The sequence below is a fragment of the Eutrigla gurnardus genome (genome assembly GCF_963514095.1).
Source record: "Eutrigla gurnardus genome assembly, chromosome: 8".
NCBI lineage: Eukaryota > Metazoa > Chordata > Actinopteri > Perciformes > Triglidae > Eutrigla > Eutrigla gurnardus.
The window spans coordinates 18,485,122-18,508,474 of record NC_139922.1 but is presented as its reverse complement, the minus strand read 5'-3'; the positions used below and the strand labels follow the sequence as shown (position 1 = coordinate 18,508,474).

Genomic DNA, 23,353 nt, shown 5'->3' with positions numbered 1-23,353 from the left:
AGCACAAGGAAGTGAATGTTGACCCTATTATGGATTAGATTTGATCAGTTGTTGACAGCTAATTAAATGATGCTGTTAGATTTAAATTTGATTCGCTGCCTGTTGTTCTCATTGATGGGAATTATGATTATTTAAAGTATGTTTTAATGTTTGCAACATTGAAATCATCATCGTGTGCCAGCAGTAGAAATAATAATAATTCACTATTGAAGCTTTCTATCCAGCTCTTATGGAAGAGTTTACAGTCCATTTTGCCATAATCTCTTTATTCACCATCTTATCCAAATTAAGCATTTCTTTCTGCGTCTTTTCCTTTTCTGGATGCAAGCCAAACTCTGTTTAGGTAAAGGAGCATGCAGGGATTTCTCTTGTGCAACATCTACTACCATCAACTGTGTGGTCTGTGTATGCATTCTTTCTCTACAACATATTCACAATATAAATGGACTAAAACAACCCCTGGTGTGGTCCTTTTAAAAGTTCATAACAAAAGCACATTTCCATTAGCCGCACCTCTGTCCCAGATCCTGCAGCGCTCGTGTTGCCCGTCGTTTCTTTCCCTCCTCCCATGATACTAACCATCTCCTCCCCGGCCGTCTGCCTCATGAACCTCTTATTGACGATCTTGGTCACGTTGTCGTTGCTTCCAGCCAGAGCTCCGAATCCTCCGACCCCAGCGGACACGCACTCTGGCTTGGGCTCATCCACGCCAGCAAAACTCCCCAAGACGCTCAGACCTCCCAGGCTGCCATTGGAGTCTTTTTGTGCTCTCTCCCCAGCCAGGTTGACTCCTCCCTGGATACGGCTGCTGCAGACATTCCTGATGAACTCCTGGACCAGGCCTCCGTACCGCTGCGGGCCGGGGTCAGGTCCACAGCCTGCTAGAGTGGAGGGTTTCCCTGCGGCAGGAGGGTGCCGTGGTTGACTGGCACCCTGAGTGGCTCCTAAAGGCAAACAGGGACCCAAAGCAGGTGTTATAGTTATTTCCAGTAATGAAGGTTTACAGGACTAACTGAATCCTGGGGGCACACCTGCACTCTTAATGACATTCAACCGGAATGGAGACTTTAAAATTCAAGATGTGTTAATTTATTGAAATGACTGATGTAGCCCTTAAACCTTTAGTTAGGAATTTAAGTAAAAGCAGTTTCTAGGTTTTTATAGTTGAAGGTTTCCTCTGTTAATTGAATATGTTGGAGTTTTGGACTGTTTTTGGTCAAAATGATCAGTGATCAAATTTCAAAAGTCAATGACTGGCTCTAGATCTGCCTGTTTCACAGCAGACATTTTGACATTTGCAGGAAAACTACAAGTGTTGCCAATGAACATCCCTGTGAGCCCACACGAACAATATCAGGACCCTGAAACCGAACCAAAACGTGGTCCATGACATCCAGTATCTTACCTCCGTCACCCCGCCAGAGCGACTCCGTGCTTCCAGAGTGTTCCACCACGCTGAAGAGGCTGGAGAGGCCGTCGGTGAGGCCGCTCAGGACGGGGCTGTCCCTGGTGGTGGTGGAGCGAGCCCAGGCCGAGCCTCCTCCTCCTCCCATGGTTCTCTGCTGGAGGCTCCACAGGCTACGGTCCCTGGAGGAGGAGCTACCATCCAGTCTGGAGGTGGAGCCTAAAAAGAGAAGAGTTGGATTCTCCTGATTAAAAGCACTTGAACTCCAAGGATGTTAAAAGACTCAGAGAACAACGTGTAGTTACCAGAAGACACTCTGCGTTGTAGTTTCGGTGATCCGTACTTTGGCGAACAGCACGGCCTGTCGATGCGCCCGTGGACTTTATCCAGCGAGGTGGATATCTGTCGGGTTCGGGCCGACGCCAGCGAGGAGGTGGTTGTCGACGGGGGCCGTGGAGACCAGGCTTTGGAGTGTGACCCCATCCCCCTGCTGCTTGAAAGGATGTCGGTTTGAAGGCCGATGCTGACGTACTGCACTGCCGTCTGAGTGGCCCTGGTGGACGCCATCTGGAGGGAAGAATGGAAATGATGGAGGATGTTTAGCGCTTTGAGAGAAGGAGAAGAGGCAGTAATTGAAACATCCACAAAAGAGAGATTATTCTGAATATCCTTAATATTTCCTTAAACCTACATGAAGCAACCACAAATGTAAGTAAACTGCAAAAATCTCGATTATAATTTAGTTTAAATGAAAAAAGACCCAAATTACCTGATAGGATGGAAAATCATTTCAAGGGTATTAAAATGTGATTATAATCAATCTTAATGTATGTATTGTTGGGTTAGAGTGATCCCACTGCTATGTAATCTGAATAAATACTTCTAATGAACAGTCTAATGAACAAGAATGTCTTTTTAATAAGCTATAGTTTCAACATAGCAAGTGTTCTCTTTTGTGCATGAAAATCAACATGAAGGCTGAACATTAGCTGGACTATAAAAATAAACTACCGGACTCCCAGGTTCCTTGGAGGACTTCCTCTCCAGAGAGGAAGAGCGTATGGCCTGGCGGACACAGTTGGTCATCTCCTTCATGTCGTCGCTCAAGTTGGCTGAGATCTCCTCGATGGCCAGGCCGTGGAAAGCCGACGAGGACGCCATCCCATCCATCGAGCCGCCAACGCTACTGCCGGCGATACAGCAGCTCCTGCTCTCCAGCAGCTCCCTGTGCTGCTTGGACAGCGAGCTCAGCCACTGCTCGTACGACGAGGAAAAGGGGGAAGGAGGTGGTTGTTGCTGCTGGACCTCGAGGGTTTCCACGGCTGCCACGCCTACGTCCGAGCCGCTCACTCCCAGGGCGGAGCTGCCGTTCTGGGCCTGCGGTGGCTCTTTGGCCTCCTGGCTCCTTCGCCGGTGTTCCATGCGTCTAACAGCAGGAGGGCTGTAGTAGATCCGGATGCCGGTGCGGTCTGGTGCGGTGTAGCTCCTCTGAACAGACTCCAGATCCAGTTCTGATCCCACTAAGCTGCTGCAGGAGCCGCTGGGACCATCCCAGGTCTTACAGGTGTCCCCGACCTCCGGGGCCTGAGATGAGAGAGTGGGGACAAGAGAAACCAGTATAAAATGATTATCAGTACACATTTTTACTATGCTGTCTTCACTTTGAGGGGAGAACAGACATTATGATGATTATATCTGCTTACATTAATTATTAATGTCTCTCATAGGAATTAAGAAATAAAATGTATTTGTCATAATAAAGAATTAAAATCAGTATTTGTGTCACTAGTCTTGTCAACTATATAAAAGTAAGGTAATCCCAATGAACCACACATTTATAAACCAGCAAATATATAAAATGACTAATGATTCACCTCGTTTGTCAGGTAGGTCCAATTCTTCCTGGTGAGGTCGCCCAGGTCTGGGACCGCAAACCGGATCCGCTCCTCCCGATTGGCTGTTCCGTTGACTTCTGGGCCGACCAGCTCCGACGTGGATTTGGTTCTTTTCATTTAAAGAGGAGGAAGGAGTGAGAAAAGAGCAGCAAAGTCACTCTCTGCTCTCAAGATGGCACATTTGCACTCGTTCATGAAACGTGTATTTATTCCACGTTACAGATTATTTTTATGTTTATAATTGTTACCTTGGTGATCCTGTTCCATTAGTGACGAGGGTGGCTGCAGAGGACTCGCTGCCTAATGACTTTGACTGTGAGGACAAAAAAACTGTAAGTGAAAACAAAACCGTAGAACTACTTTTCTCAGTTTAGTACCATTTCAAACGACCTGCATCCTCATGACCATCATCATCATCATCATCATCATCATCATCATCATCATCACCATCATCATCATCATCATCATCATCTGTGCAATCTGTTCTTGTGGCATTTTGCAGTTCTATGCTTTTTTTCCTCAAACCCTGGAAGTCATCCACTGTAGACACATTACTCTCATTGCCATCCACTGTTTTGGCAGGAGGAGGTGGAGACTGACTAGAATCATCTATCTGTGGCAGACAGCATGCAAACACACACACACACACACACACACACACACACACACACACACACACACACACACACACACACACACACACACGCACACACACACACACGCACACACAGACACACACCGATGGTGGTGCTGAGTCAGTGCGTTTCACACTTCAGAGGTGATTTCACATGCGCTCATTTCCCCTCAGAGGAAAGAGACAGAGTAGGAGTGGAAAAGGACATCTGCAGATAGTGTGCTTGTGCAGATACACTGATGGACTTTCACCTGCAGCTCACTGAAGTGCAGAAAATAGATCCACATACTGTATTGAGTGAGCTGTAACACCTGAACACCATGGATACATGTTAAAATCGACCAATTCAAATAGTTTATTAAAACGGTCAAGCTGAAAGTAATATATAAACGGTAAATAAATAGTTAAAATAATAGTTACAAATGATGGGAAAATGGTGGAAAAGTAATGTATAAACAGCCCAGTTTCTGCCACTTCAGATTCAAATGCAAACATAACCAAACCGATCTCAAATCTGACAGTTCAAAAGTATGAGAAAGATTAGAACAACATCCACTTGTAAATTATGAATGTGTAAATATCCAGTTAAAATCAGTTTGTGCACAACCTCCATTTATTTCTAGTTCCACCCTGACATCCCAGCTCAACTGGAAACACATCCAATTTGAAAATGATTTACAGAAATAAAACATCTGATTTGAACGGCATCTCTGAAAAGCCCTAACTCAGGTCCACCATGAAAATCCAGCTTCTTTCACTCTAACTGACCTGATGGGGGCGCTATAATCAAATTCTAGAAGTCTTTAAATGCCCGACAGTATAATACAAGTACAGCAGATGGCAGATAAGATTTGTGGGTGACGGAACGACCCAGACACACTCTGAGACTGAGAGTGAATTAAAGTATGACAGGCTTCAGTCTTCGGCCAAGTTTCCAATGCAGGACATTTAATGGGAGGTGGGAGACGGGACACCCCTCAACAGATGGGAGGAAGGAAAAGGAGGGAGATGCACGAGAAGGGGAGAGAAAGGAACCAACGGAAAGCCAAAGGAGGACAAAGACGCCCCTCAGACTGAAAACCTCAAATGAAGCAGACACAGGGAGGATGAAGGAGGGGGCAGTGCTGACCTAGTAACCGAGTAACTTCTGTGTGTATTTATGGAGAAAAAAACAACTCATGACAACTTTAAAACACTGATGCAATCCTCAGCCCTGCCAGACAGCTCGGCAGTGACTGGTGCGCTGGTGTTAAATCATGCAGATCGGACTGACCACAGCAAAGCACCAGAGAGGCGATACAAAAATAAGACGCCATATTGAGCACAAAAAATGGAGGTTGTGTGCAACGGGAGGAGGTCCAGAGTTGTGACCTTTGTGGCAAATGAATCCAATCAGGTGAGAGAACAAATATAACGGAAAGAATGTGGTTGCTGTTTCGTGCTTGCACATAATTGGATATGTGTTTGTTTGCTGAGCTGGACGATACTGCATGGAAAGAAAAGTTAGAGCATAGTTAACTTTTGTTCCCATGGTGTCATTAAAATAAATGAGGCTGTGTAATACAAATGTCAGTCTGAATGCAGCCTTATTGCGATACATATGGCTCTCCAACTCTGAGTTTTTGTTCAATTTTAATTCCATTTCAGAGAAATCTGGGAAATCATCAGACGAGATTGGAAGTTTTGGATCAAGTGTATCAGGAAACACACGTCTGACCTAATGGCTCGATGTACTTTAGATGCCCTTCTTATCTCAGAGAGCCTCACCCTCTCAGATTAAATCATCCCAGGATACGCTCTCTCCTTATCTCCTCTTCAACTTTGACATTTCCCTCACACACACACACCCACACCCACACCCACACACACACACACACACACACACACACACACACACACACACACACACAGTCATACCTTCCCCTGCTGTGCAGTGGCCTCTCCCAGTCTCTGCTCCCACTGAGCTCTCTCCTGGCTGAACCTCTCCAGCAGCTCCAGCTTCTCTCTGCCCCAGTTCCTCTCCCCGATCTGAAGCTGATTGGTCCACAGGTGGGTCAAAGTGGAGAGACAAGAAGAAGAGGCAAACATCAGACGAGGGGGAGGAAACTAAATGGACGTGCACTGCACCGGAATACGAATTAAAACACGCCAACGATGTCAAGCAAGATGTCACAGCTCTGGATCCCACACACAAACCGCCACTCAAATTGTTTACCTGTTTAGTGAGGTCCATCACAGCTGCGTAGGAATCGGCCAGGAGGTGCTGGTGTTCTTCACGCTCCCTCTTCAGCGCCACCTTCAGGTCCGGAGCATCCAGTGCATCAGTGACGGACAGAGCTGCTGCTCCTTTTCCTGCTTTGGTCTCGAGCTGAGAAAGACGGAGATCACGGTGAAAATCTAAAAAGAACCCATCCCCCCCCTACATCCTTGTCAGTGGCGATTTGTCTTTCGTTGGCAATTTGGACATTTTTATGAAGCTTGTGTTTGATAAATTACTACTGTCGGACTACTATTAGTCCAGTTTTTGTGAAAATAGCAATAATGTAATATGATAGATAACACAATATACTAATAAAACATACGTTATCAAAATGTTACTTCATTTTTTTAAATATAACTGGGAAAAAAACAATTATAACCAGCAAGTATCAAAACATGAACTCCTGATAAAGCAGACCGAGTGCTAAAACAAAGATGCTCTGTGAATCTATAAGTGGCATTATCTTACGATAATCTCATAATATGCAATATATTTATCCGCAAACTAAAATATCACTATTAAAACAACTTGACAGCGTGTGGCTGGGATCCATGTTTACTTCCTGTCAGTTGATGTCATGACTGCAACAGGAAATAAACGGGAACTTTACTCTTCCAACTGTGACATGTTCGCTCTTTGGTGGGAACCATTGGAAAAAGGAAGCTGGCACACGACATCACAGTTAAAAGCTCGTCATCAGATCACGGTGGAGGAAAAGGTTCAACATTACCCTCTAACTATAAGTATAATAACATGAACATGCTCAATTAAGCAAGTCCCTTGAGTAAAAGGCTTAGCTACTTTCCACACAGCCTAGCACACATACACACTTTCTCTCTCTCTCTCTGCTATTCTTTCCTTCCTCCCTCTCCCTCACCCCTTCAACCTCTCGCTCCTGTTTCTCTCCCTCTCTTTCCACGTCTCTCACCCCTTTCTCACTTGCAATAAATCTGGCTACAGAGTCACAGAGCCTGTAGGTGGGATCGCTTGAAATGTTTATGAGCAGCTCTGCTTTCACTTTCCCTCTGTCTGCGCCTCATAGTTCACACAGCCGACACCACCGGGCCCATCAATTTAACAGACAGACAGAAAGGCACGCACACGCACACGCACACACACACACACACACACACACACACACACACACACACACACACACACACACACACACACACACACACACACACTCACACCCATCAATCCTCCCTCAGTCTGGCTCTTTGGCGCTGCCGTCCGTATATGGGGCTACTGGAACCGTCTGGCAGCCAATCACAGCGCACCACACGCACACTTATCCATACTCCCGTCTCCTATGGCAACAGGGCGTCGCTCATTAGTGATGAAAGAGGCCTAACGAGCCCCACGTCTTAATGAGGTTTACTGCTGAGGTGTAAAGCGGGAGGCATTTTTACCTGATGGCTGGCATTTATCGGTGGACTTGCAACTCATAATTTATCAAGTTGAATTTCATCCATTTATTCAACTAAAACCATGAATATCAAAGCGTAGATTTATTCATTAAGTGCCACCAGAACAATCCCAAGGGGGACCTTTTGGCTTGGTGAGTGAAAAATCTGATTTAGTATAAAAACAACAACACTGAAAGTCAGGCGTTATTAAATGTTTGCCTTCACATTTGTCACGTTCATCATGTGGGTTTCCCTCAAGAATCTACAAAGAAGCATTTCCTCATAGACACAGAAAGAGACATAGAAAGTATTTGTGGAGAAACACAGAGCCGAGAGCTACTAACATTGCTGTGGCAACAAACACCAATTAAACCCACCGGGGGCTTTAAGTGTCGAGTGGGAGACCAAGAGGAATGATTTAATTTTACCATCATTACATCCACTGTTATTATTATACCCATTAGAGAATGTATGAACAATAATAATCCGGCTACATGTTTTTAGTCACTGAGATCTCCCTAGAGAGAGTAGAATCATTTATATTCAATACCAAATTAGCAATTCTGACTGAAGTCTGATTTGCTGTTTATGAAATCAGATACAGGTTGTTGTTGTGTAATAGGAGGATCATGTTAAATACAGAAACTATAATTCATAGTAATACATACAGTGCCTTTAAAATCCACTTTTTAGTAGGTGCAATAAAAATAGGATTCGGAGCTATTTTTAGACTATTTGCATTTTAACGATATAGTGAAGTAATGTCTACCTGAGCAGAGAATTTAAGTTGAGAGCTAATAAGAGGCAAATCTCTTTCTCATATAGATCATATATATAACATCCACATTAAATATTTTTTGGTTAATAGCTAAAAAAAAAAAGACAAAAAATAAAAACATCTTTAGGTACCATGCTGTATACTGTTGTGGCAAACGATGAAACAAACAGCGATTGGTTCTGCAAACATTAACTGTACTGTAACACAGACCCCACAGGGCATTATGGGCTATTTTAAAGCAGCATATCATCTGCCTTCAGCTGAAGATAATAATAAAAACAATGTTATCTGTTAAGGTTATACTCCATAACAACCATCAGCTGATCAATCTGGGGCAAACAGCAACCGCAACAATCCTGGGAGACAAAATGTGTGCCAGGTTTATAAATAAAAGAAATAGCCTAGATATTATATAATACATGCAGATGTTAAATATAGCAGAGCTGACTGCGACTGTCTGCCAGTGGCCGTTAAGAAATGTTTTCCTACAGCTGCACGTTCAAATGATTATTTTGACACCATGTATAAAATAACATATGAGGGCTCATTGAATGTTGCACATTGATGTCTCTGTTGACTGAAAAGCGGATTAAACCCATGTGAAGAGCCAGAGATCAGAGCTTCCAGCTGCTCACGACAGGTTGTTGGTAACATGTCCGACGGCCATAATGGACTACTGATTTCAAACAAGAGAAAAGGAGGCAGTTCTGCTCTGCACGCTTCCAGGTCTCTGGATATCGTTTCGACTTCACTGACAGTGTTTGTTCATCAGGCGGAGATAATTTGCTGGCAGGCCGTTTGACAGGTGGGACAGTGTTTGAAATTGACTTGACTTGTTCGCCAAAGCAACAGCTGGAGGAGCTGCTGCAACTCATTTTTGACATCCAAGTCGCAGGGTTGGCATCTGTGATTCGATTCCTTAATTAAGAATAAGGGTTGTCCTTAAATGTCATCTCATAAATAGCCTGCAGCTTGTCATATCGCGTTGTAACGCAGCTCTCCTATTGGTCGCAGAGGAACCAAAACACATCCTTCATAGAGGGCATTCCTGACTTCACAAAGGGGGGATTTCAGTTTTAGAACTGGGATTTCAGATTAGGATTAGTGATCAGGTTAGATTCTGCTTCGTGTTTACAGTGAAGGTTAGACCCGCAGGAATGCCCCAAAACCTATACACCGTGTTCACATCTTTGACAGATGGCCTACAACGATAGCTGGTAGTATAATACACACTTAGGGAACACAGATAAGAACATGAAAAGGATTTTTTTTTTTTTAATTGCCAAATTTTAAGAGGCTGCTCTGTTTCCTCTCCTTCTTTTATCTCTCGGTCTCGATGACTGCGCGGTAACACGCATGCTGTGTTCCATCTCGCAAGCCGTTAATTAACACTCACACCGTTACGACTCCGCTGCTGTTGTGAGACCGACGCAGAGACAATGAGGGAGGGAAAGGAAGATAAAACATTAAAACCATTACTCAAAGCCTGTAGACAAGTTGGACAGACGGGGAGCCGATGAAAGCCTCGGATGGACAAACAACGAAGCCACTCGGCGGTTTGAAAGGAGATATCCGGCAGCTATTTTAATTTCAAGAGCCGCTTGTGAATATTGCCACTTCAGAACAAAAACGCCACGCGTTCTCTTTTCCTCTCTGTTGCCCACCAGGTCGACTATAAGTGTCCAGTCACATGCGAGCACAGGCTGGCAAGCAAAAGTCACCTGGATTCTCGGATGACTTAGTTTATTTTGTGGGAGTTACGTGAGTAAACTTCTCTGCAGTCGATGGACGATGCGCTCTTGCGTGCGCTGACTTATTGAGGACAGCGCTTTGCCCACTCTTCCCACCGCATTGATTTTTCTGCTCGGCGTTCCCAGCATCCGCGTTTCTGAGTTGGCTTTTAAATGTCAACAGCTGCTTCCTTAGACTTCAAACTGCAGAACATACAAAAGAAACTAGATCATCTTTTTCCCTCGACTGACGACGCGGTGGTTGGAACATCAAATCAAGTACGATGCATTTGGTTCACTGCAAGTTCCATCAGGCCTCCATCTCGTTATTCTGATTAGAGTTTGTTACTTTTGGATTTGGGCTACGTTTTGTTGTTTGAGTAACATAAAAAGTATGTATCACGACTACATATTAAAGTTCTGTTTCAAATAGTACGTTTCTCTACAACATGAATTATTCAAAGCTTAATGAGCAACAATCAAAGTCTAGGGATAAATGCAAGAGTTTAAGACTCATTAGATAAACTAAGCTGCTTCATGTGGGTGGAGTTTGATCAGAGTTGATTGACAGCTGCCTGGCAATCGTGAATCCTAACATCCTGATTGGTGCAGACACATGTGACATCATCTTTATTTCAGATTCCTGCCCACTTCAAACCAATGAGATAGGCAAAAAAAACAGCTTAACTTTTCCAAAACTGGCAGAAAATGTATTTTTTTACTTCTTTTTTTTTACATTTTTCCCGTCTTCCTGGTGAATTTACAGAAAGACATCTCACCTGCGTGACGAGGCTGTTTAGTTCGGTCCTCTCCACCTCCCATGATGCCTTGGCCTTTGCGAACGTCTGGGTGAGTTCGTGGGAGCCTTGTCTTTCCTGACGCAACTCTCCGCTCAGATCCTGCAGCGCCACCTTCAGGTCTGCCAAGGTGCTGCTCACGGCGCTAGACTATAGGAAAAGACCCGCATGTAAGAGTGTGTGTGTGGGCGTACTTGTGTGTGTGTGTGTGTGTGTGTTTCACTCTGCTAACCTTGATAGTCGGGCTGAGTGGTTGTTCGTCTGCAGCAGCCCTCTTGTCAGCCTGGTGGGCGGGGCTTGTCAGGTTCTCCTCCTCCAACAGCAGGTAGAGGTCCTTCAGACTGTTCATCTACAAAAACAAATACAATCACAGAGCAGGATCGCCTGTCAATCATTTATCTCGCCTTTAAACGTGATATGAAACTGTTGCAACATATTTGAGAACAAACAGAGATATCCTCTGAGGGAAACACACCCTAGCTGCAAATAAACAAATTAATATATTGGTCAAAATAAGGACAAAGAGTCAACAGCGTGGACAGTCAACTATTATTCATCTTCCCATACCTCCAAGATGTCCTTCCACTCTGTGTCCTTCCTGCAGCCCAGCCTCCACTGTTTGAGGAAGCAGCGTAACTTGAGGCTGAGCAGTAACAGGGCCTGTTTGAGGTGCTGAGACTCCTGGACCAGCAGAGTCCTCTCCTGGCTCCAGGACTTCTGCTGAAGCCGAACCTGGAGGCCCAAACTCTGCAGCTGGAAGTCCTGACGGAGCAGAGCCTTCTGGTGCTCCTCCTGGAGCTGAGAGGGAAGGTTTGTTACGTTAATCGGTGCTTTTCAAGACTTAAGAACATCAGGTCATTTTAGATTGAATGAGTTCTTCTGTTAAGTGATGTCTCAGCGTTTCTGTGTGAGGTTGAAGGATGTTTTGCTGTTCCTTGGCTGCATTGTGCTGCAAACTGACCTGTGTGAGTTTCAGAGCGGTTTCTCTCTGAGCTTGCCTCTCCTTCTCCAGCTCCTCCTGAGTTCCTAGAGCCGATTCCTCTGCTTCGGTTAGCAGGGTGTGGAGGTCAACGGACTGGAAGAAACGAAGAGGGAGATGAGGAATGGATGAGTGGGGAGGATTGAATGAGAGGAAGAAAGAAGGAAATGAAAAAGGGGCCAAACAGCTGAGTGTGAAAAGCACGTAACATGGCAGTTTTGTGCTCGAACACCCTTTAAAAACACATCTCAGCTGTACGTCCACACACACCTCATCTCATGCGCTCTCCCATGCCTCATTTGGCTGCTGAGTGAGTGCGATCCATCGACCCACCACTGTACCATTAATGTCCTCTTTCACCCTCCACTGGGCTCAGCCTCTGCCCTCCATCACCATCTACCCTCCACCCAGAACGCCACCCGGCCGCTCTCAGCCTCCACTGTCAGACAGAAGAGCTATTCTGGGGAAAATCTTTTTTTATTGGTTTAACAATTGTTTCTTAAGATGTTTTTTTTAAACCTATACAATTAGTATGCACAGCATAAAAAGTGTAAAGAATAGAAACGTCTTTTAAATGCACTAATAACACCATTTTACCAACACTATAGGCTAGCCTTGCACAAAGGCTGGAGGCAGGCGGAAACAAACTCCCCCACTGAATACTGCAGAGATGAGTGTATGTATGTGGATGTATTTGCTGCCGTGTCACTGTTCAGCACTGCTACAAACACAACCGCTAGTCTGGAGTTCTCTTTCATTCTATTTTAGTCCGTCTCTCCTATTCCCTCTCTCAGGCTGGAATAAAGACACACACACACATCCCTTGTTACCATGGAGACACGTCAGCGAAAGGTCACCCAAACAAAGGACTTTTCTTTCTCGTCAATCCCACAGCTGACGGTGAAGTCACTGTTTATGTTTGCTTACAACACTGTGTTGCTAGCCAGCGTTTCCCACATCAGTCGGTTCAAGCTACAGCATGTGGGTGTCTGCATTAAAAAGAGCCTTTAATTCCCGTTTTGCCTGTTATTTTGTGTTTGCTCAGGAAAAAGTGATGGGAGTATACACCAGCACACCATGGGAGGCTCATTTTCAGGAGCATGAAGAGGGTTTGTAACCCAAATATTAATAGTAAATATGAAATGTTGTTTGTGGAGGGCAAATGTTCAACAAACAGGAGTTTGAGTCCACTAAGCTTTTCCCACATCTCAGATCTTTCTCAGCAGAGTGAGCTTGTTATTGATTGGTGAATTCTGACTGTTAAAATATTGACAACATATCTGAGCAACAATATATTACATCGTTTGAGCTGAAGCAGGAGCTATTTGAGCGTGAAGACAAGGTTTTGAGGGGAAAGCTATCCAACATCTGACTGTGAAATCAATTATGCCCCCAAATTGAAAGACCACGCTATTGATAGGGAAAAAAGCTCCACGGGGCTTTCTCACTAACTGTGTGGATGATTATTCAGAGAATATTATGGGATATTATTGGAGCAATCGTTTCCTGTATTAAACCCACCACAGTGGAAACAAGCAGCACTGAAATGGCAGTTGCAGTCTCTTTAGATTCTGTGGCGTGACGTGTTCATCAAGTGAAACACAATATGTGAGCGAGGCTGGATCACTCAAAAGTGAGAGTAGCTTTGTGGATCCAAATCCATGTGTGACATACTGAGCTGTAGCACCTGTTGGCCTCCAGCTACTCAGATCAGGAGGAGAATAAAGTGGACCACCACCATAAACTTTTTGAAATATATATATATAAAAGGTTTCCTGTTTAAACAGAAACCCACATCTCCATCTATGTTATTGCTCTACTAACTACTGTAACCAACAGGCCAGCGGTCAAGTGCAGTTCAATAGGTTTTCAATATTTGTATGGATACAGCAGCAGCCTGCTGCGACCCAAAGGGTGATAATTGTCTGTCATCACCATGAGTGATCCCTGACACAGAAGTAGACATTAATCCATAATTAATTGAAAACAGCATTCACTGCCAGCTTCCTTACTTACTTTATCCTCTTGGACAGGCTGTTAAAGGAGCAGACCGGAGCTTTCATTGTTGCCCTGAAGGCATTTTTAGACTTTAGACCAGCCAAAAGACTTTGTGTTTGTCTGCCCGTGTGAACACGACGGAGTGAGAAATCTGAGCTTGAGGCTCTTGAAGTGTGTATATCAGTGTCTGTCATGTGATTGGTTGTGATGTTGAGCGACTCACCAGTGCATCATCTGTCTCCTTCTCTCCCTGTTCCAGCTGGCTGTCTTCCCACTGTTGCGTCTCATCGCCGTCTGATTGGCTGTTCCCCGGAGTTTGACCTTTCACCTCCGGCTCTGACGGGTCCCTATAATCAGGCTGCTGCATGCATGCATGGGCAGGTTAATGAATAACAAACAAAAACAAAACAAACGAAAACAAAAACAAAAATCATAGAGAAGAGAGGGTGGGACGGGGGAGGAGGACACGTTGTGGACCAAAAACAAAAAGGATGGAAATGAAAGAAATAACAAGACAAGCAACAATAAGAATAAAAAACAATTCAACCAAGATGGCGTCCAGTCATGTGACATTGAGAAAAATGAACAATGAAGAAAAAAAAAAAACGCAAACAGTTGAGTATGGATCTCACAAGACGAAGAATAGGATGTAGAGGAAAAAGAGCTTGGTAAGAGACGAGAAGGAGAGAGTGGAGAAAAGAAAGAACAGGAGGATGGAGGGCAGAATGAACGGCTGAGGGGGGAGAAGAGGGAGAAAAAGGGAAATGCAAGAGGACAAAGAAGGGAGGGAAGAAAGGAGAGACAGGGAGGAAACAGGGATGGGAGAGGGAGAGGGGAAGAGTGGAGAAACAAGTCGAGAAACAAGTCGAGAAGGAGTAATGCAGTTAGGATGAAAAGTCCGAGCGAAGGGGCAACGGAGCAACAAGGTGGAGGAGGAGAGGGAGGGACGGATGCACATGGGCAAGCAAAGCAAAGGAGACGAAGAAGAAGGAGTGGGAATAAGGGAAGGAAACGGGTGTGAGATGAACAAGGAGTCAGAGCAAAGAAGTGAGGCAGTTAAAGAGATGACGGGGAGGAATAGGCGTGAGGAGTGTGAGGAAGGAGGTGTGAAAGAGGTGGGAGAGCAGAAACCGGCGATTATGGTGCCCGTGCAGAGAGAAAGAGGGAAGGGGGGAAGTAGACAGGAACAGGGAGGAGAGATCGGAGGGGTGTTGGGACTCAGAATTGGCCTCGAATGGAGTCATCATAATGTCTTCTCTTAAAACGTTGTTTTATTTCATCACAGCCTCCTCCAGACAGGCAAACCCGATTAGATTAAAAACACAGACTTGAGAATAACAGGCAGTACACCAAAGTAGAAATAGCTATATTATGTTAATTTAGCCTACTATTGAGTCTTAAAAGTCTTGTTTGTTTTTTTTACAAAATTTCCAGTGTGGTGACAAAATCATTGAATAATAATAAAAAAAGAAGGATTCTCATCTGAACTGAGTTTATTAAAAAAAACATGTTCCTAACAGACAAAAGCGAAGGAAACACAATGTGTTTTTATAGCTCTGGATCTTCTATTGAAGTTGCACTGTAACACAATTAAAACAGATGCACAGGCTAAACCATAAATCACTAACAATTAACTGTAAACCAAGAATGTTTAAACCAAAAACGGCGTCAAATAATGCTTTTAGACTATTTTTATAGTTTATTTGCTCGTCAACCATAAATAACAACAGAGGGCAAAACTGTAAAATTGTCCTGCTGGCCTCAATTATGATGCCACATTTAGTCCCACCATAAATGTGAGTAACTCTATGGATATAAATAGAGCTTTAAATGAAAACAGGTATGAGCCATATTGTTCCACCACACTAGATTTAAACCCCCGTTGAATAGTTTTCATGATATGCCGATGATAAATAAATGGTGCTTCATGTGCTCTTGATAACCCTACTTCGTCCATGCATGCAAACAGGCTCCATCTGAGGCCTAAAACAGCATCTAAATTCCAGGTTAGGAAGCAATTCAACAGCATGCAGAGGACATGGGTGGCATCGTGAGGGGAGGTTTACACTGGCAGCTCAAATCTGATTTTGTCTAATTTATGTTTTTGGGCTATTTGTTCATTCACAAGTGTGTTGGAAACACATTCTGTTCATTTAGAATAAGACAGACAAAGCTGGTCCGTCAGATTTGAGCGTGCTGTGTAAATCCGTTCTCCACTGTGAGGAGAAACTAAAGCAGCATGTTTGGATGGGATTGGGAGCGTTGTTCAGCCAAAATAATGATTAGGCATTGGACTAAACACAAAACTGAAGAGTAGCAAACAAACAAACTAGTGAAAAAAGAAAATACAAACTCAACAAAAGTAAAAGAGAGATAAATGACGAGAGTGACAAGGAGTGAAGGAGGAGTGTGGTTCTGGTCGTTTACCTTCTTCACAGCTGGGTTCGGTCCATCCTGCTTGTCTCCAGAGCAGGGTGAGGCCAGAGGAGATGCTCCCTCCACCTGAGGGTCTCTCCCCCCTGCTGGGGGTTTACCCAGACCGTCTACCCGCTCCACAAAGGCCTGTAACTTGGTGTGTAAGGCCTGGAGCCTGCTGGTCAGAGCGCCAACCAGGGGCCGGTCCGCCAGGTCAGACAGCTCTGAAATCTGGGGAAGGAAGAAATAATCACGGTCATTACGGCCTCCATGGGGCTCAAACTATACTATACTTTATATTTCTACAACCATATTTCATGTATACATCGTTGTATTTAATAGAACATACAAACATCTTTCGGGTTCAAGCAGATTTCATATAAGAAGGATTAAAATGGCCACACGGTGAAATATAGGGTTTCCTGAACTTCTTGCAAAGCGGACGGTTTCACGTGAACAACAGGACGCCCACCAGAGGTCACCTACCTGGCTGTGAGGCTGCGGTTTCTCCAGGTCACATGGCTCTGCTGCCTCGTTGCTGCAGACCTTGTGATAGATGGATGGGGAGAGGCAGTTCGACTCGGGGGAGGTCAGGAGCTGTATCGCCGTAGAAACCAAGCGAGCCTGGTCCCTCATGGCCAGCAAGGCATCATGGTCGTTCTGCCCCAGGTAACCTGGGAGGCAGGATGTTGTGTCAGCGTTGTCCTCGATCTTCTTTTTCCGTTCCCGGATCTCCAGGGCGTCGGTCTCGCCCCCTACTGGCTCTTTGCGGTGTGGCGGGCTGATGGATAAAACAAAGAGGGCACGTTTAGGACTTCACATAAAAGTTGGGATCAGTGGGGCCAAGTTGATGTGTATTCATTGAGCTTAGACTACCTTGGGAGGCACTCGGCTGAGTCTCCAGCCTCTGCGTCGGTCTCCAGAGCCAGTCGTAGCGAGGAGGACGAGGAGGAGGAGGAAGGAGCGTGGTAGGAGGCCAGATCGCAGCGCTGCAGGTTGGACAGAAGCACTCGGTTCTCGTACTGCAGCTTCTTCACCTTCCCGCTGAGTTCTCCGATCTGAAGCCTCGCCAGTCTGATCTCCTCCTCCTGGGCCGGGGCGTCGGTGCTGATAAGCACCGCCCCTTCCTGTATGGAGTGCACCGGGCTGTCGTTGAGCAGCCCGTCCGCCAACGACGCCAGCGAGTTGGACGTCGGCGGCGGGAGATCTGACTTATAGCGGTTGATCTCATTCATCAGGAGTTTGTTCTGTTCCTCCATCTCGATGAGAGACCTCCTCAGTAGCTCCGCCTCCTCCTCCACGAACTGGAGGTGTCTCTGGAGCTCCATGACGTTTTCCGACGAGGCCCCTCCCCCGAGCACCAAGGCTCCCCCGAGGCCAAGAGTCACCCCCAGACCACCACCAACAGCAGTTAGCTCCTGTGAACCGTCTAGATGAAACAGAGGAGAGATGTAAGTGTATGAAATACTAATTTCATGAAAATAAAAAATGCAAATATTATCCAAAAAAGAACAAAGACAGGAAACGGGGAACACAAAATCTGCCTTCCAGCACCTCCAAAGCTCACTAATTATCATGTTAGATCTCGACTGTTTAATCCACACAAAAGCCTGTGTAAAAAATACATGCTGTGGTTTTCCAGTTACTTCCTGGATATTGATGCATTTCGGATAAAAGGAGTGAATACACAGACATAAAAATAGATGATAGAAATGTATAAGCGAGCGCTACCTTGTGGTCCCTTCATGTCATCCATCTCAGCTCGGAGCCCCCTGTTCTCCACCTCCAGCTCCACGATGCGTCGACTCAGCAGGTTGGCCTCCTCCTCCACCAGCTTCAGGTGGACTCTGATCTCGGCCTCGCGGGTGTGGGGGGAGTCAGCGACCTGAGGGGGAGTCAAATAGGAAAAGACGTTAAGAGAGAAAAAACACTTTCTCCCACCTGCTTTTTATCAACGGTTGACCTTTAAGACTGTTGTAGTGAATTATTGGAGTGTTTCTTTTCACAGTGGCTGGAAAGCAATGACTTACTACATGACATTATCAATGGTAATAACATTTATTTCAGCATTCATAATCCTCATCATTAACACAGTCCATCTTGTTACAGTTGGTAAAACTGTGGGAACATCTCTTTGTTCTCGTCAGCATTAGTCACTGAAAAGCTGAGTTAGATTTAATGAGCTTTGCGGAGAGTTTTAGCTGTTTCTATAAATATACAAACGCACCTCTGTAGACGTTTCCCAGACATTTTGGGTTTATATGGAAAGGGTGGGGATACTTTGTTAAACCCATAAAAGCTGAGTGGCAACATTGAACACGAACAGATACAAAGTGAAATGTTGAGATTATTCTCTACACAGTGACTTCATGGCCTTATTCACGAACCACTCCTTTGCCTGCACTCATTTCCTCATCAATGGCTTTCCCTCCCTCACCTCCTCCACGGTGAGCGAGGCGTTCACGTCTCCGTACAGCGACCTGAACTTGGCCAGCTCCTCCTTCATGGCGTCGCTGTCCTTCACCAGCTTAGTCAGCTTCTTGCACATCAGGGCGGATTCCTCTTTGGCAAAGTGGAGCTGACACTTCAGGTCTGAACTGTCCTCCTGCAGTGACGGGACGGAGAGAGAAGTGACATTGATACAAAAAGCTGCTGCACATCTGGTCTCGTGCCATGTAAATAGGGACTCAGTTCTCAATTATTTCAAACGTTTGTAGGGTCCAGCTTCTCACAGTTGCATTACTTCTGTAATGAATCTTCTTCGGTTTTTGAACTTTGGGTCAGACGATGTGAGTGAAGGACAGTTAACTAATGAATGGGGAAGAAATCAATAGATTTACCAATAATGACAGCAGACATTAGTGCTGCCTTAGCCCGAACTTCAGTTAAAGAGGCCCTTTTATGCCTTTCTCTTTCCTTTAATGTGTTATCTAGATTTTTGGCACGCCCTCAAACAAGGCCAGTAAGAGCTGAGCATGGAGTCGCCATGTTGAGAAGACGCTGTTTTCTGCTGTGCAGACGGGAAAATGTCCTTTTAAGGACTTCCAAAGGAAGAGGAGTTGGAGGACAAGTGGCTAAAATTCAGTTTGATCACTTTTCCTCAGGAGTAGTATTATATATATATATATATATATAGAGTATGGGGCATGACATTTCTGACAAACACACTAAGAGGTTGACCAATCACAAGAGCGGGCCAGCTGACCAATCAGAGAGAAGATTGGTCAGCTGGAAGGGCGGGCCAGTAGGTCAAACAGAGCGTTTCAGAGAGAGGGTAAGAAGATATGATGCCACAACTGCAATCACGTACATTTGCAACCAGTAATTTATAGATCAGATAAATCCATTCAGCTGTGTCTAATTTAAAAAAAAGACAAGACAAGACACACAGGGAAGGAAGCAGCGCACTTCAATCAGTCTCCCCAGGGAGAATGGTTATTATATGACTGGGATGATGGAAACACACACAGAAAGTACTGCACACACACACACACACACACACACACACACACACACGCCCTGCAACTCGACCAAATGAATTGTTTTGATTCATTCTATTTAAAAATCGCCTTGAGCTTGAAAAGTAATAATAAAGAGCCATTTGACTCGCTTGTGGCTTTCAGCCAACAAATGGTGAGGTCAGAGTCATGCCGTGTTTGTTCCTCGGGAGACTTCTATGAGAAAAAAAAACAAAAAAACACAAAGGAAACAGAGAAAGTCCAGAAAACACTCATTAGCGGTTTGCCTCAGAGTACGTCATGCAGCATATGAACTGACTGTTTACTAACTGTGGGATACAGAAGACAGAGCTGTTAGACTAACAGAAGCTCGCAAAATGATTGAGGAATAAAACTCCGGCGACACTGCTGTATGCACAGAGCACGAGTGTGTCATTTTGCACAGCAGCGGTGGCTTCAAGTAGCGAGAGAAGACTCAGGAAGTCAGTGAAGTGGCTCAGTAGCATCACTCAATCTATATATTACATCCAAAACCATACGTCGCAGGTCCAACCACATGAGTGCATTTAAGTGTGTATGAATTACATTTTTATTTTGTTATATAAAGAATGTGTTATTCCTGTTTAAAAAAGTAGCACTGTCTCACTTTAAAGTCAAGCTGAAATGGCGTCTCAAGAGTGTACAGCCTCCGTAGCGTGACGTAGCTCCGAGTGAAACAGGACAGGTGGGAAATACCGTTATGATTACACCGTTCCAAAGATGAACTCACAGACTTCTCTGTCTCTGAGCAGAGCCCAAGTGGCAGATTGATAACCCGGTGTACCCTACGAGAAAGTTAGCGACACGCTGGATTAACATAGTGGAGCTTTTAGCGGCTAAAGAGACAGATAGTTCTCTCAGGAGTTGGTAGACCAAAACAGAGCTAAAAGAGAGTAGATGTTTGTTTAACATTCATCAGGTGGCCGGAGACATGCCTCCAGATAAATGCTTACGTGTCTCATGGATGTGTTGGCAACCGACTTTAGAAGGGCTGTTTCTGTCAGCTGGTTGTAGTGATTTTCTGCCCTCTAGTGGCCAAAAACAGCTTTAAATTTGCCCCCCTTCTTTTAGGAGTTGCACATAAATCTACTATATATTCATGTCTGTATCTCTACCTCAAACGGGGCTGTAAAAGTGTTGCTGACCTGAGGTGACCCCCGCGCGCCTCATTCCTCAGAAGCAGCTCCGTGGCTGTATTTGTTTTACGGCCTGTGGAGCATTTCCAACCACATGAAGCGATGCGAGAGCCGGCCAGCCGACCATTTATGGTATGTGGCCTGGACGGGGAAGCACGGGCTCTCGTTAGCAGACGGGGAGGGATGGTGGCGAGAGAATAAACTTCACCGCAAACACCTTCTGTAGCGATATGTTAGTGCTGCGGGGTTTTTAATCTGAATGTTTCCAATGCGAAACCTGATCCTGTTCACCGAGGGATAAAAAAAGCTGTGTTTGAATCAGTTCTTAGTGATTTGGAAAAACACAGAAGGGAGGGACTTCAGGACAGTGAAGTTCAGGGTAAAGTAGATGTTGGTGTATGTGAGGGAAGAGAGGCAGAAGGAGTTAAAGTGTGGTCTGGAGGCCTGATCCGTACAAGATGGAGGTCAGAAAACGAGCGAGATGAGGAGGACATGCTGATTTATCTGCTTCAAACCGCACACGGCTTGTGTGTGGACAGCTAGAGTGTGATCCCTGGAGGAAATAGGTCAGAGACAGAGGCAGCCGAGTCATGAGTGGTGAGGCAGGAACACGTTTTCAGGATCAAACGTGATGACTTTGTGGTCGCTGACAACCTTAACATTTCTATTCTAAACCCCGTTTGAAGCAGAAAATTAAAAGATGAAAAAAAGCAGCTGTTTCAGGGAGGCAATAAGTATGGTAATTAACAGTGTACGTACTGTAATCAGAGCACTGCTCTACAGAAGCAGGTTGTTTTCTTTAGCGCTCCATATAATGAGTATATATGATGAAAACAAAAACATTTTATTCTCATTATTGTGATTTAATTGGTTGTGATTCTGCTTATTTATTCCAGTTGATTCTGGATATTTGACGTGTCATTTTGTGATTCTTTCTGGCGTTAAGATAATAAACATCTTTATTCAAATTAAATGTTCACTGTTTTACATTTGTTTCTGATTGAGCTGAACGTTTTGGTGCCGTAACTGAAATGCTGTAGTTACATAGACAAACCTTCAACTCCACACTCACCGCTATTTGTGATTCATGATTGCATTACATGTTTGCAAGCGTGTGTTAAATAAATAGCACACTCTCTCCAGGTATAAGTGTCTTCAAGAATTATTTGCTGAATCTGCACTTTGCGAGTGTCTCTTATTGATTTGTTGGACCATCTGGATGAAAACAAAGGTGTGTGTGTGTGTGTGTGTGTGTGTGTGTGTGTGTGTGTGTGTGTGTGTGTTACCTGTGGGCAGAGCTTCTTATCAGGTTTGTTGTTGGGTCGTGCTCCTCTTTTCCTCTGGGAGTTCTGAAAAAGAGACACACACACACAGAGTGTGGTTAGTAAGCAGTGACACGACTGTGTCAGTGGGATGAAGAATGAATGTATTCAGTGTGAAGCCACACGGAGGGACTCAGTGAGGGATTACCTGCCGTTCAATAGAAAGGTGGGATTTACACATGATTAGGATTCATGATTTCCATACGTGCAGACAATTGCTAAAACATCCTTTCAAAAAAAAGGCAAGAAAACATATATTTCTAACATGAGATAATTGATAAATCCGGGTGCCTTTTCAAATCTCCAAACAGCCTCTGTTCCGGAACAATGAATGCTATTCTGTCATCTTTCAGGATGTTGAAGGCAACACTGAAGAACTACAGATTTTCCCAGAGGCGCGGGAATCTTGACAGTTCACACCACTTTACCAAGATGCCTTTCGATTGCGCCCCTCGTTAAAAGGAATAGTTTGACATTTTGGGAAATCCACTTTCCTTCTCGTTAGAAGAGACGATCAATAACACTCTCATGTCCAACGTGAACCTGCAGCCAGGAGTCTGTTATCTTTGTGTAGCATACAGACTAGCTCTGTCCCTGATGTCAACCTGCCAGTATCTCTAAAGCTCACTGATTAATATACATATATACATGTATATGATCCCCAGATGTCGTTGCTATGGTGATGCTGATCATCCCCATAGGGATTTTGATCAACGTGCCGATGCTGATAAGGAAGGAATTACAGCTGTGAGCTCGAGGCAGACGTGTAAGTACAGAGAGATGAAGAGAAGAGAACAAGAATGGGACATAAAGAGAGGAAAACAAAAGCATAGATATCTGACCTAACATGAACCAGAACCTGGCCTGTGTTGATAATCACTCACACAGACACACACACACACACACACACACACACACACCATCCTCTGTTCATCCAAGTGTCTGCACAGCGCATTAGACTCTCATAAATGATCACTCTTCCCTCTCTTTAAACCAATCACACACACACACACACACAAAGTAAGGACAGACGCTGCAGTGCGAGTAGCTAAGCTCATTTGGCTCAGGCCGTTTCCATGGAAACAAGCTACTCTCTCT

General features: G+C 44.7%; 1 protein-coding gene across 3 annotated transcripts in view; it reads right to left on the bottom strand.

The window, feature by feature from the left end:
- The window catches only part of mtcl2 (microtubule crosslinking factor 2), a 75,428-nt gene that overhangs the window by 3,455 nt on the left and 48,620 nt on the right, over positions 1-23,353 (bottom strand). Inside the window, exons 5-23 of one of the 3 annotated variants that reach the window (XM_084014586.1) lie at positions 22,220-22,282; positions 18,738-18,905; positions 18,032-18,185; positions 17,177-17,729; positions 16,787-17,081; positions 16,313-16,531; positions 14,109-14,246; positions 11,870-11,983; positions 11,476-11,706; positions 11,141-11,257; positions 10,891-11,058; positions 6,150-6,302; positions 5,852-5,968; positions 3,549-3,613; positions 3,280-3,409; positions 2,417-2,989; positions 1,711-1,972; positions 1,406-1,624; positions 580-944 (exon numbers count right to left, since the gene is read on the bottom strand). In XM_084014586.1, the coding sequence (XP_083870712.1) occupies positions 580-944; positions 1,406-1,624; positions 1,711-1,972; positions 2,417-2,989; positions 3,280-3,409; positions 3,549-3,613; positions 5,852-5,968; positions 6,150-6,302; positions 10,891-11,058; positions 11,141-11,257; positions 11,476-11,706; positions 11,870-11,983; positions 14,109-14,246; positions 16,313-16,531; positions 16,787-17,081; positions 17,177-17,729; positions 18,032-18,185; positions 18,738-18,905; positions 22,220-22,282 (4,104 nt within the window). Of the gene's footprint in view, positions 1-513; positions 945-1,405; positions 1,625-1,710; positions 1,973-2,416; positions 2,990-3,279; positions 3,410-3,548; positions 3,614-5,851; positions 5,969-6,149; positions 6,303-10,890; positions 11,059-11,140; positions 11,258-11,475; positions 11,707-11,869; positions 11,984-14,108; positions 14,247-16,312; positions 16,532-16,786; positions 17,082-17,176; positions 17,730-18,031; positions 18,186-18,737; positions 18,906-22,219; positions 22,283-23,353 lie in introns of all 3 variants that reach the window. The other 2 variants (XM_084014585.1, XM_084014584.1) reach the window with 2 other exon arrangements.